Raw genomic sequence first — 14,859 nt, 5'->3', positions numbered from 1 at the left:
ATTTTTGGATAAAAGAGGACAAAAATACCCTTGAGGTATAACGGGATTCCTACGTGCGAGCAACGGGCAATCATCCCTCAACCAAGTTAAAAGTGCCTAAAATAGGTAACAATTCAAAACCTATCCCATCAAATCCCTTCTACAAGGTAACTCCCAAAACCTATTTCATTCCATATATTTTTTACCCTTTTTTAGCTAATCAATTAGCTATTTATTTTATTCATTCCATAACCTCCAAAACTTTCTTTCTAAAAATGTGTTAATTGGCTAATTAATGGATTAATTGCCTAATTAATCTATTAATGGCAAAATAAATCACACATTAAACCCCAAAATACACCCAAAACAATCCCAAAGGCCGGCCACCTTTTCTCCAAAGGGGACCGGCCATACTCTATATATTGAGCCCCATTTTCTCTACAAACCTAAGTCCACACTCTTGCAAAACTCCAAAAACTCTCTAACCACTTTTCTCTCTAAAATTCTAACTTTAGCATCGGAGGTTCTTCGGCCAAAGCCTCCCCGCCCCCCATTCATCGTGGGCGCGTGAGGCTCTTGGCCTTGACCCTAAGGTGTTGATTGTTTTGTAGGTGCAATTTTATCCAAAAAGAAGAAGGAAGAAATTTGCATCCACACAAAGTATCTAGCCACAATTTATAGAGACCTTCTTTAATAAGTCGAACTATAGCAATTCAGAAATCAAATTATAATTGTTCAATAACAACCAACTATAAAGTCTCTTGCAATTAAGGACACTTCTGGAAAACAAAAGAAACCTTTGTAGTAAAATATTCAAAACGAGCATCATCAAAATGTTGTATTGAGTCTGCATCAAACCGCTGATAAATCTGGAAGGTTGAAAGTAAAAAAGTGAATTAGCTGATGAAGTGATTTCCAGATCTGAAACATAATTAAGGAATCAATCTAATTCCTTACACTTAAAGAAGAAACTGAGTACAGTGATACATATATTATTATTTTTTTCTCGGTAGCCACTTCTTCTAACATAATAAATATTCAAATCACACCAGGAAACAAAAAGAACAATTCAGAGTCTCCATGTTGTGTGACCCATATTCCCGACAGGTTCTCAATCAATGAAGTCAAAACATGAACCAGTAAAGACCATATCCACGGATTCCAAGTTTTCATTTCAAATCCACCTTAACCGCACAAAAAGGCCATTTTATATTAATTTGAAAGAGAACTGTCCTTAAGTTTTGACCGTGTTGTCAAATGAGTCAAAGAATTTTTGCATACCTGGCGGACTTGATGAACCACTTTAGGAAGAACTCCTTTATGTTCATGTACCAGCTTCCCCTATAGTTATCACAAACTCAGTATTTAAGAATTTTTGCCTTTTGTGAACCATAAAATAAGCATTGCCAATCTGAATATTTGAAGGAAAACAGAAATTGAAGTTTTCCTTTTGCATTGTGTTGGCAAACAGCCATTTTATATTAATTTGATATTTTCTATTGATATCATTTAATCCATTGTACGATCAGTGGACAGTAGAGCCCAATAGTATAGGTGAAGATATGAAGCTATAAAAGATATTTTATAGTCCAAATATATGCGCAAACTGAACAAATAATCATGCTCTAAATGTTAATTTTTATACATACCTTCCCATGGTAATTACTGCAGTGCTTGTTGAACAAATTGTTTATATCTGCAGTGAAAAGCATCGGGTTAAAGGCCGATTAAGAACTGGAATGCACACCTTGTTGATTTTCTTATAATTTGAATTTTATTACGAGTGAACATCAATATAAAAGAAAGCAAAAAAAATTCACAGTTGCCATCAAAGAAAAGGAGAAATCTTACCCGGATTTGAATAATAACTCAAAAGTATTGTTTGCCTATAGAAAGGTGCATATCCATCTAGGTACCTGGCCATGAAAAACATTGTTGAGTTGGTCTTCATGACGTGATATAGATCAGTGGCTTCACAATCAAATTTCCAATCGGTATAAGTGTTCTACTTCTTGAGATGTTCATAACAATTTCGGTTGTATAGGAAGCACTTTGTTACTACTAGTGTGAGGGAGGAAATTATAAGGATAAATTGCCATGCCTGGCACAATACAATGTTAATACTTGAAAAGATGGACAACAAATCATACCACGGTCTTATCCGCATGACATCGGTTCAAGTCCCAGTTCTAGATATTTTATCAGAAAAGAGAAGATATAAATTTTGCAGGCACCATATATTTCAAGTGGATAATTGATCACACTATTACCTGCATCGTTATAACATCTGCATGATCAACAACTAGAACCTGCCACATCAAAACATATATCTCCATCAATGGAGGGGAACTATTAAAGTATAGGAGAAGCCCAATACCAAGCATACAAGCGTACTTCCAAACACTGACAGGTTGGTAAGATATATTACCTTTATTTAATTGGTAAGGAAAGTGGGTTATACAAACTAGAGACAATTATATAATTATCTATTCCAAAGCTGGTCATGTAAGCCTTTACACTAAGCATTGATAGGCACTTTTTCCTTACCAATTAACTACATTGAAAGTACCAAAGAAAAAAAACAAAAAGGCAATGCCTCAAAGAAATACAATGGAAGATGTAACAAATATGGACTTCTAAGATTATATTAATAATGGTTTTTTTTTTTCGGCCTCTGCGTATAGCAGTAGTTTCACAACAGGTCACCAGTGGAAAAAATCAGACTAGAAACTGAAAATAAAGTTGATCACTTACTTTCAACAAACCAACTGAAGAAGCAACTATAATATCTGAGGTATAGAAATCACTGTACAACTTTATGCTCCTCCTACAAAGCAAAGATTAAAAACTGAGTCGGAAGCTCAATCTATGTCGTCTCTGTTAAATTACATTACATTTAACGAGAAAAAAAAAGCATAAAATTGTAAAACAATAGTGAATATAACTTTTAGCACTCTTTGATCACATTACATTCAAAATAATAAGTTAGAACATCATAAGCGGACGACTTCATAAAATTCCGATATGATCCTTCATTACTCTAACAAACAATTCACAATTAAAAACTGATTAAAAAGACCTTTGTAGCCATGAAAGGATCATATGTAGCTGATGTTGAAATGGGGCCAAAAGATCTAAAACCTCAAAATTCCATTTCCAGTTTTGCAAGATACAATGAAGCCATCCACACCATTAATAGACAAATTGGTGCCAACCGTATCACAATAGTTCGGCACACACAGAAGAATGCTTCTAAATGATTCATTAAAATATTCAAGTTATGGGAAGAGACATGTGCTTTGCTGGCCGCTAATGTCGCACTAACTTAAGAAGTACCCATACTAGATTAGAGTCAGACACATATTGTTAGATTTTTTGGCTCGTCAAAGTGTCCTAGTTGGTTTAGGATTGTTTTGGGGAAAATTAGAGGTATACCGATTCTTGTCCTAGCAGAGGGTTTAGGAAAGAATTTCATCCTAGAGGGTTTAGGAAAGAATTTCAGTTTTCCTTATTCAATTTAGGTTTGGATTTCTAGAAGTCTATTTGGACTTGGATAAGTGTATTTTCCTAATCCACTTAGAATAGGAATTCAATTAGCCTTGGGACATGTAAGCCGAACCTGTGCCTATAAATAGGTTGCGGCAAGGCATAAATCTAAGAGAGAAAAATTGTGACAGCCGAGACAAGTGAGAGAGATTAGTTCTAGGGTTTGCAAAAGTTCTGTAATCTCTATTATTAATCAAAGGAGCAGTGATTTCTCTACCTAGAGAAATCACAACTGGACGTAGGTGGAGCAAGAAATAGGGCAAATTGGAGGCACTCTAATCTGCGAGACACCCCAAAGGGTTCGAACTCCAACCAACAATCCACCTACATTCCAGAGATGCATAGCACTTGACAAACCTAATCGGAACAAGAAGAAACCTAATAGGTTTGGGTTTGACCAAGATGAAGTTAATTATGCTCTTAACATTAGTTAAGGAGATCCGACTAATGTATATACTATAAAATATAATATATACTTATATATATATATTATATAAGTATATTTATAAAATATAATACTTTGTAAAAACAAATATAATTATAACGAAATCCAAGATAATATCGTCTTCTTTATTACTAAGTCTAGTTGTACTTGGAAACTATGTCATATAGTCTTAAACTGTTGTAATTATTTATTTTATTGTAAGCAATTATAGAGAACTTCAAGGAAAATTATAATGAGTGGTCACAATTATAGGAAAATTTCAAGAGAAATAAAGCCTGAATGTTGTAGTTATGAGTAATTTAAAAAGAAATAAAGGCTGAGTGGAGTAGTTATAGGGTATTTAAAATGATATAAAGCAATAATTATGGGAATTTAAAGGAAAATAAAGGGTTGAGTAGAGTGTTTATAGGGTATTTAAAATGAAATAAATGAGGAAAATAAAGGGTTAGTGGAGTATTTATAGGGTATGTAAAATGAAATAAAGGCTGATTGAAGTAATTATTATGGAAATTTATGGGATTTGGACAGTTAAAGTCTCTCCTGCTTCGTTGAAACTAGAACGGCATAAACATTTCAGAAAACCTGGATTTTGAAGAAAAAAACGCTCAGAGGCGTGCCTCCGTCCACTCACACGAAACTGAGGCGGCAACCCTCACGCCCAACCTCGGAGGTGCCCTAAGCGCGCCCGAGGCTAATTTTTTAAAACATTGAAGTATAGCCATACAACGTCCACAAAATCAAATTGCAACAACTACAATAAATAGATAGTAGTTCATAGTCCCCGAACCAAGTGTGCCTAAATTTAAAATACAGTGCCCATATAGGACCACAAACAAGATATACTACATTGCTTGTACAAAAAAAAGGATATACACTATTATATGAATGACGTTATAAAAACGAGTAGATATCGACATATATCCAAAATGAGTCAACCCATACTACAATTGCAAACTTAAGAAACTCATGATTACAAAAGTTTAGGATAAAAGGTCGTATCCAGTGCACAAGGCTCCCGCTTTACACAGAGTCTAGGAGAGGTGAATGTCGGCTAGCGTTATCCCCATTTATGGAGAGGCTGCTCCCAAGATTACAAAAGTTTAGGATAAAGAGAAAAAAAAGTAAATAAATAAAAAAGGAAGACAAAATCTGGATACAGTGTATATAAAAAAAGAATATAATCTGGATAACCTACAAACCAGCGAACCTAATAGATGGAGAAATTTTTAGTTGTGACGGGAATACGGATAGTACACCACGTGTTTTTATGCAAGTGGTGGAAAATTTTAATTTTTAAGTTATAAACCCTTCAACACACATAACCCACCATTTATATAGAGACACGTGGTGTACCACCTCGTGTGACGGTCATATTGAAAAATCTCTCTAACAGATGTCACTTTGCTAAAATCTATATGTTTGTACCCTTTGTTTTGATATCGGGATAAGGAAAAAAGATAAAAGACAAACCATAGGTAAGGTTACAAAAAATGACAACAATAGAAATTGTAAGAAGCTTTCTACTCATACCACTCAAGAAAATTGAAATGAATGTCTATGTATAGAATTATTTTTTCATACAAAAAACAATCACCAAGTATTTAGAAATAAGATATATTTAATGCTAGTGTATCATACCCACTTCTTCCCGTATATTCCTTACTGTACATATGACATTTTTTATGGTCAGGACCAATAAAGCCTCATGGAAGCTGAAGGTTCCACCAATGATGAATAAGAATGAATCATAATTTGCACTTTCAACTCCAAAGATAAGCCTAACCCTATTAAGGTAAGAACAATCTATTTCGATTTAACCTTAGTACAGATTAATTTTCTTGTTCACAAGCTCATAAAAAAATGTCAGATAAAATCATGTCAAGTTTATAAGGATACATTTAGCATTAAAATTCCACAGTTGCATAATTATCGAGTTGTGCTTTTGGAACGAAGTTGGAAGATCGAACCCTACCAGCTCCAAAAAATAAAAAAAAACAAAAAATTAAATCACATCAACTATTTAAGATAATGGGAACTGAGTGGGAACATGTAGAACTTAATGATCAAGCCATTACACTGTCAAATTGAGGACTCACACAGGGAGAAGAATAAGCTTTCTCTAGATGAATGAAAATCATTGCCTCCAGATATGCTATAAACATCTAACCAATGCTTATACAACTTTTGCTGAAACTATGCTCGCGATGGAGACCTGCGGGTTTAACGTGAAAGTGAGGGGAAATCGAGGTTTTTGGGGTTTAAGGATTTTTATTTTATTTTATTTTTAGTTAGGGTTTAGGGTTTAAGATGGGACCCCGCTTCTCTGCCCTCCCAACTCCCAACTAATGTCATTACCAGCATACTACACTTAATTCATGATACTTAAATATGGGAAAGGTCCTTACCCGCTATTGCTAGAAGTGCTTTACTCTGTGATTGTACTGAAAATAGTTGTAATTGAGGTTTCTCTCTTTGAACAAATGTTCTTTTCAATCAATATTAAATCCTTACAAATCACAAACTTCAAATCTACAGAGAAAGAAACGAAGAAATTCTGCAGAATACTAAGCTGGGGATGGTAGAGATCATTGGTTTCAATGACAACCACCGGCATTCCTTTGTCGTGGCAGTAGATGCTGCCACTTGTGCCGCGGCAGTGTCAGTTTGAGGGTTACATAAGTCTCATTGATTGTTTTGAGCATGAGTTGATCTGAGACTTGCATACAGAACATTACTTATTTCACTTATTTAATTTCTTAAAGGTGATTACAGAGAGGCAAAACAGAAAGCTGAACGCCGAAATTGTTCAAACAGATGCTTTTGAGAATTTTCTCGGGATCCAAATATTTATAAACGCTACTAAACTTTCAACCCCGAATGAATAGCAACTACACCTCCAACAAGGTTCTCATATTCAACCTGCTGGAATCCTGCATCCGCAATCATCGACGCAAACTTCTCCTGCAATCAGTACATAAGATGAATTGCAAGGGGATATAAGAAAATTTACAAGAAAGAACTACGAGCAGGACAAATCAAAATGCGGATAATACTAAAATAGAGTATTCTAGTATGGAATCTGAAAGCAAAACCTGTGGGGGGAAACGACGAATACTCTCTACCAAGTACTGGTAAGATTTTCTATCCCCTGCAACGAGCTCTCCCAGGGCTGGAATGACTGAGAATGAGTAAAAATCATAGCTGCACGAGGAAATGAGGAAACCTTAATTACATGACTAAAAGAAATGCACAAGAAAGAAAGCAATCCATCAAATGGCAACATAGTAAAACATTTATACGTAATCTAGTGTGTGAGTGACACAGTCACGTGGCTTTGTGCTAAAATTCAAATGTGGCGCTGTGTGATAAAGCTGGAGTGCACAGTAACACTTGTGTGCATATCAATTGACACTACACGCTCATGCCCAGTGTGCAGCTAGAAGCGGTATGGTGCTTATGACAACAGAAAAATTCAATTACAGTCAAATTCAATGAAGCATTTGTCCTTCGTTGTTTTTTTCCTGGGATAAGGAACTTCAACATAACATTTGGAGCAAGCAGCACGATTAACATTAAACTTTCGAAACAAAAGGACAAGATACGAAAATAAATTTTAAAAAATTGTACAACAAATATCTATGCCGCAGACCATGAATCTATAATATTGCCCGTACAAACATGATGATGTCAGTGATAACTCAAAAGAGATTCCCTCGTAGGTTAGAAATTGCAAATTTAACCAACTAAAAGTGTCAAATACTTACAATTCTTTGAATACAGGAATGTCTACATGGCTCAGTTCAAGGCACAGGAACCTTCCTCCACGCTTTAGCACTCTATAAACAAAAGCATAAAGAGCAAACATGATGAGTGTAACAATTTGACAAACTACTTTAATGCCTCTTCCCTCAAAAATACACAACAGCCTATTAATAATCAAAATGACCAGCATAACTTAACATTGGCACAAAAGCTTAATCATGAATGCAGAGAAGTTTTTAGATGGATTGAGCTGTAGAAACGCCCTTGAAGAACATTGTTTCACAGGTTTTCCTATATGTATTAGTGGCATCAGTACAAGTCAGTTATATACATCTAGTTTCATTTTGGTCAAGTTATATACTGATAGTTTCATCTTACTGTTAATCCCCTAAGTCAGATATCACCTTTTTAGGTTCAAAAGTTGGTTCTTTAGAACTGCATGTGCACATTAATAGCATTATCTGTCACAAGCTTCGACCCCACACTAATAAAAAAATTATTCAGGTTTTCATCTGGTTCTTTCTACCTACTGTAGCTCTAGATATTGGTTCATCGTGTGTGTCCGTTTTAGTGCACCCACATAATTGTTTAGAAGGGAACACATCCATATACAAAAGGTAATGGAAACAATATTTCTATTATTCTTTATGGAAAAGCAGGGAATAGAGTCGGAAAAATGTTTGCCAGTGTGCCTTGTTGCCTATAACATCTGACAGAGACAGTAAGGAGGAAATTGGTTGTCTCACAATCCTCTCCTCCACCTTAAAAGCTTCCGCATGAGACTAACTAATTTGAGAAAACTAAAATAGACAATTTAACTACTCTGTATTCTAGTGCTATCAACGCAAAAACAAAAATGAAAAATACTACAGGTGAAGTGCTTAAAACTAATTGAAATAAGTTACTTATTCAACAGTTGATACACAGAGTGATAGCCATTGAATTCTTCATATATAAGGAGTGATAGCCTATTTAGAGAGATCATTTACCAATTATCCATCATATTAATTTGCCCTGCATTATTATTAACTGTTAGTATTAGTTAACCAGTACAGAGGTTTGACCACCTTACCGATAGGCTTCAGACAACACTTTCTCTATGTGTGTAACATTCCTAATTCCAAATGCAATTGTGTAACCATCCATTGTATTATCTCCAAAAGACAAGGCTTCTGCGTCTCCCTCCACCCATAGAAGGGATTTGTCTTCTCCAATACCTGTAAATTTCAATACACGATTGTATATTTATAAACAAAAGTAGATTTTGTTTGTCCAATATCTAAGGAGAATGCCTAATGCAACCTAAGTCAAAGTCACAGCATTATCTGACCTCTCTCCAACGCCCGCTTTTTACCGACATTCAACATGTCAGGGTTTATGTCACATACATAAATCTTAGTTTCTTCTTGTAAATCATCTTCGAGAACATCTTGCATAGCTCTACGTCTGACGCTGTTTACCGAGTCTAGTATTCGGAAGGCAACATCACCTGACAACATAAAATTACCAGTAAGATTGACATACACAATTAGAAGAATTGATTTCTGTATTGTTTCAGACAAGGAAACAAACTGTCCTATGAAATTATGTTATTTTATTTTATTTTTCCATCTGGCAGATTCACTCCAAAATGAGCAGGTAACATACCTGCAAGAACACCTTCCACTCCATAATATATGATGGGAATCATGGGATGGTGTCATTTGCACCCAACAGCAATTGTAGTCCATTTTCGCCTTAGGCAATTTTGCCTAACTTCTTATTCTCAAATTAGAAAAATAATTCTTGTGCATAATGATTCTCCTTTTTATTTTATTGGCTAACTTCTTCCTAGCCCACTCCATATGGGGATTTCGGGTCTCTTCCCAACCCAAACTGGATCTCATACTTTATGATAGGCATGTAACTTTCTATTAAAATGCCCAATGCTGAGCCCAGGTAACCAACAGTATACAAAAGTTGGATGGTATAAAAATTCAAACTGGGTTACCTACTTGGACCTCCTCCTTTTGCAAGGAGATAAGTGATCACTTCAGCCTAAATCTGGGTTTCTCTAAAACAATTTGGCAACAACTTACACTTGAAATGATTTGAATCCAGATAAGATGGGTAATATTGATACCACTTGTTACTTCTTAAAAAAATACCACTTATTATTATCTCACGTGACAATAAATCTACGAGGTATATAAATGTGTCCTAAAGTATTATGGTCCACATATTTGACCAATTTACCGCAGTAAATGCATGTCACGAGTTTTACCTGTCCCACCAGCCACATCAAGATGCTTCATTCCAGGGAAAGGATTCAGTTTGGAAACTAATCTGAAAAGAGATCGGGCATTATATAGAGCAGTGAAAAAAGTCAAAGGTGCTAACAATATGCTCGTCTATAAAAAGAAAATAAACAGAGGGAAAAAAATAACGCATTAAAGTAAATCTTCAATAGGTTTACCTATCCTTCCATAATCTGTGTAATCCTGCACTCATCACATCATTCATTAGATCATAGTTCGAAGCAACATTGCTGAAGACATTACCAACCATTCGACTTTTTTCCTCTTCCCTTACTTCTTTAAATCCTGCACAAGAAACACTTAAACGACTATAATTTATCAGCCAAATGAACCAAGCTAATGATTTGTATAAAACTATCTGTGATACACCAAAATATTAGACGTTTCTAACGGGTTCAGCATTCATATTCTGTACACATCACACTAACCACTACGTCCTATTTAACAATAAAATTAATACACATTGAAATCTACACGTTCATGCACACACAAAGTGAGAGTAAGCGGAAAGAAGGACTAACCAAAGCTTGTAGCATGTGAATGCAATAGAGCAGCAGGAGAAAACCTGTGTAATAGTTTACTCCCTAACTTCCTCGTCACTGTTCTCAAGGCCATAACTGTATCTCTGTAAATAAATATTTGTAAATAACGATCATACAATGTCAAAATTGAATACTTGCAAGTATTTTTAAAAGGAAGAAAGTGAGCACAAAATATTCAAACAGAAATCTGGGTGTTTGCTTTCTTTCAAAAATTAGAAAACTGAATTTTTGAGATAAAGAGAGAGAACTGATCGACTGAGAAACAGAGAAAGTGAGCAAGCAAGCAGAGATTGCGGGCAACACAAAAGTCAGTTTTGATTTGAGTATTTGAAGCGGTTTTGTTTTCCTTTTGTTAAATTTCGCATCGCAGATTTTGAACAACTTTTTGTATCGGAAAATGCTACAGTAATTAACATCTGCCCGTCTAGCTCAGTTGGTAGAGCACAACACTCTTAACCTTGTGGTCATGGGTTTGAGCCCCATGGTGGGCGTTTTTTTTTTTTTTTTCAAACAAAATTTTTCTAGTTTTATTTTTAGCCACGTTTTCCGGAACTGATTTTAATCTTACTTATATCCTATGTAAATAAAAAATCGTCATTTTACTCCTGAAACAAATACAATCGGCAATTCCTTGTCCAGATAGGTGAAATGCACACTTCCTCCTATAAAATTTCACATTGCTAACAGTTAATTAATAATCTTAGGGGTGTTAAATTCATGGTGTCTAGCTGAACCAATGTATTAAAAGGCGGAGGCGTAGGCGAGGTGTTCCATGGATAGCCCCGCCTAGGCGTGAGGCGAAGCCTAACGGAACCTAAATAACTTGATATATATTGCATATATAATTATACATATATATATAATTATAATACTTTGTAAAACAAATATAATTATAACTAAGCCAAAGATAATAGGCCAAATTGGATAAATGATCCCTGTGGTCATAAGGTATTCAGAAGATAGCCCTCGTGGTAAAAAAATTCAGATTTAAACCCCTGTGGTGGACTCCGTTAGCAAATTTAGTCCAAAAATGATTTTTCCGTTAACTAGCTGTTAATACTTGGGTAAAATTGTACTTTGACCTGTGCACCTTCTTCTTCCTCGTCTTTATACTGTCCAATGTACAAGAACAAGGTCTGTAATTTGTACTTTCACAACACCATGTCCGAGAAGTATGGAACTTGGATTTAAATTAGAACACTGACACAAAGAAGGTGGGAAAGTTGGAGAATGAGACTGAAACAAGAAAGAAAGAGGAGGCTCAACGGATTGGAAGGTCCAATCAGAGGTGGAAGAAGAATTTCTTTGCTCTTCTCTGCCATGCTCGATTGGGGGTGTCAATCTGAAGTTGAATGGCGGAATTGAAAGCGGTGCTATTGCTTCGAGGGGTTGAATTGGAGCTGCGAAGGCGCTGAAAGCCTGAACCAATTGTAAGTGGCAACTCTAAATTTTTATGTTCTTACTGTGCTGACTCGTTGGTTTTGCTTTATGTTCATTAGTTGTTGTTGTTCCATACTATTCGGAAGGAGAAGGTGCACACGTTAAAGTACAATTTTACCATGTATTAAACAGATAGCTAACGGAAAAATAATTTTTGAACTAAATTTGCTAACGGAGTACACCACAGGGGTTTAAATCCGAGTTTTTTTAGCACATGGGTTATCTTCCGAATACCTTATGACCATAGGGATAATTTATCCGATTTGGCCAAGATAATATCTTCTTCTTCATTACTAAATGTAGTTGTACTTGGAAATTATGTCATATAGTCTTAAAATGTTGTAATTATTTATTTTATTGTAAGCAATTAAAGTGAACTTCAAGAGAAATAAGGTTGAGTGGCCACACTTATAGGGAGTTTGAAACGAAATAAAGACAGAATGTCGCAATTATAGGCAATTCAAAAGGAAATAAAGGCTAATGGAGCTATTATAGGGAATTTAAGATGAAATAAAGATTGAGTGGAGCAATTATTATAGGGAATTTAAAGAAAATAATGGCTGAGTGGAGTAGTTACAGGAAATTTCAAGAGAAATAAATCTTGGCTAATCAAAATGCTAGGTTGCAAAATCTAAATGGGCAATAATTAACAAAAAAAAAAAAAAGAGTTAGAGTTAGACTTTGCCACTAGGATTTGGAGAAAGAAACTTTCTCCTTCTTCTTCCCTGAAACTAGAACGGCACACAAAGGAATGGCAGAAACAGAGGAACGGCAGAAATAGACCTGGATTTGGAAGGAAAACACACGCAACTGAACGCCTGGGCGCGTCCCTAAGCTGCCTTACGCCTACCTCCACAAAACAAAGGCGAAAACCCAGCAGCCCCGCCTACAAGGGCACCTAGGCGCGCCCCGAGGCTAAGTTTTTAAAACACTCTGAACCGAACCTATCTAAATCAGGACAGTTTTGTAGTGCTGTATCATAATTCATGTTCAAATAGTCAAGACCTCTAGTCCTTGGCACTGACCCATGTCATGCCGTACCAAACCTTAAACAGTCCTGTTTTCTTGAGTCTTGTTTTTTTGTTTAGAAACTACTTACATTAAGTTATTCTTTTCTATAACTGAGAGCTAAACTCGTCTTCTTTAAAGAAATGATAAGGGGGGAAAAAGGATAGAGATACATCAAATTCACATGAGTGTCATCCGTCCTCCTTTCTAAAATTTTAATTTACATGCATTTCAGATTTTATCAATAGAATCAATCAGCTAAGTAGGCGCATCTAACAAACCACATTTCATCTGCATCAAACTGACATTGTTGTTTTATTGACGATACTATTTCCTTCTCACAAAGAATATAAACAGAACAGATAAATTCAGTACATTTTCAATTTTTCTTAATCGAAACAATACGGGGCTGAATATCAATACCTCAGCAAGCAGCAACAACTCAGCAGCAGCAGAAACTTCAAAACCCCTAAATTGGATTCAGAATAACCGTAATTTTTCAAACCCTAGATTCGGTTTGAAAACCTCACATTCAACATCTATAACGCTCATGCAAACACAAATTGAAGTTTCAAACTCCAATTTAGAAAAAAAAAAATCCGAAATTCGAGTCATAAAACCCTAACTTCAGGAAACCCTCAATTCAGAATTCCAAACAATAACATAGATATTAGAAAGATACACAGAATAATTACCTTTGATTCAGCTTCCAACTCTCTTATATAGCCTTCAGAGTTCCGGGTTTGGGGTTTTTAATTTCGAATTTTGGGATTTTTAGCCAGGGAATGAAGGAATTGTTGGCCAGGAAAAGAGGGATTCTGGTTCAGTGAAGGATTTAGGCGTCGCAGTGGTTCAGGAACTCGAGTAGAAGGATTGGGGAGGCCGTCGACGGCGAGAGTCGCGTCGAGAGAGCGCAGGAAGTCACAGAGTGAGATGTTAAAAACTGAGGAGAGATCCTACGGCTCAGATTTAATCTGACTAAATAGATATATAAAAGTAAAACTACAAAGTAAATATATTTTACCACAATTATAGGTCACCTGATAAACTCATACATCAATTTTTGTATATTGTAATGCTATATATCAATTTACGAATTTGTTACAAGTTATATTTCCGTTAGTCAATTCATCAAATTTTACTACTAAGGATGTGGCAAATATTGACTCATATGTTATAACATGACCATCAATTGTACCATGTAGATACAAAGTATATAAAATAAACATCAAAATAAAATAAATGTTAATAGTATAAAAAATAAAATAAATATGAAAAAAATGAATTATCCTCCCATTTATTGACAGTGCACATAGGATAGGAGTGCGTTCAACAAACTGAAAATTGTAAAAAAGAACCTTTGAAGTTGAAGAAATCGAACCGAACAAAAAAAAAACTAACTAAATTATAAAAGTCGAACCAACCAAAATCTTTTGGTTAAATTTCATTGGTTTAAGAACGAACAAATCAAATTATTTTAAAACAATGTCGTTTTACAAGTTTTCTTATAAGATTCTGTGCATAAGCCCAAATGTAGTAAACTTCACAAGGTCTGTGCATAAGCCCAAGATAATAAACCTTTTCATTTAATTTTTATAAAAGCCCAAATCTAAGTACTAATACGTCTATCCTCTATAGCTCATCCATGGGAATTTTGGAAAAATAACCAAATTTTAGACTAAATATAGAGTTATAACCACTGTTTTAATTTTATTATAATTATAACCAAAATTTGACGTAAAAGTACTAATATACCCTAAATATTAGGGTTTCTCACAACAATCAAAATACAACCTTTAAACAACCTTATTATGAGGAATTAATCTCTATCGCTTTTTTA

At 35.1% G+C, this 14,859-nt stretch overlaps 1 protein-coding gene and 1 non-coding gene across 4 annotated transcripts; one reads left to right on the top strand and one right to left on the bottom strand.

The window, feature by feature from the left end:
* Positions 1-6,687: 6,687 nt before the first annotated feature.
* LOC114820526 (2-methoxy-6-polyprenyl-1,4-benzoquinol methylase, mitochondrial) lies at positions 6,688-14,059 on the bottom strand. 3 transcript variants are annotated; one of them, XM_070811129.1, is made up of 10 exons: positions 13,715-14,007; positions 13,443-13,488; positions 10,551-10,654; positions 10,188-10,314; positions 9,996-10,057; positions 9,063-9,221; positions 8,805-8,949; positions 7,735-7,806; positions 7,063-7,171; positions 6,688-6,931 (listed from the first exon to the last, which is right to left on the bottom strand). In XM_070811129.1, exons 3-10 carry the CDS (start codon positions 10,642-10,644, stop codon positions 6,830-6,832), a joined length of 870 nt encoding a protein of 289 aa, XP_070667230.1. In that variant the 5' UTR covers positions 10,645-10,654; positions 13,443-13,488; positions 13,715-14,007; the 3' UTR covers positions 6,688-6,829. The 3 variants fall into 3 exon arrangements, with proteins under 3 accessions (XP_070667230.1, XP_070667229.1, XP_070667231.1); XM_070811128.1 differs by lacking the exon at positions 13,443-13,488 and having other exon boundaries at positions 13,715-14,059; XM_070811130.1 differs by lacking the exon at positions 13,443-13,488 and having other exon boundaries at positions 10,188-10,328; positions 13,715-13,927.
* TRNAK-CUU (transfer RNA lysine (anticodon CUU)) lies at positions 10,990-11,062 on the top strand. Its single transcript has one exon. It is a non-coding gene; the product is annotated as a tRNA-Lys (tRNA).
* Positions 14,060-14,859: the final 800 nt, after the last annotated feature.

This window comes from Malus domestica, chromosome 13 (assembly GCF_042453785.1).
Source record: "Malus domestica chromosome 13, GDT2T_hap1".
NCBI classification, from domain to species: Eukaryota; Viridiplantae; Streptophyta; class Magnoliopsida; order Rosales; family Rosaceae; genus Malus; species Malus domestica.
The sequence above is the reverse complement of the archived record's forward strand: the minus strand, read 5'-3'. Positions and strand labels throughout refer to the sequence as shown.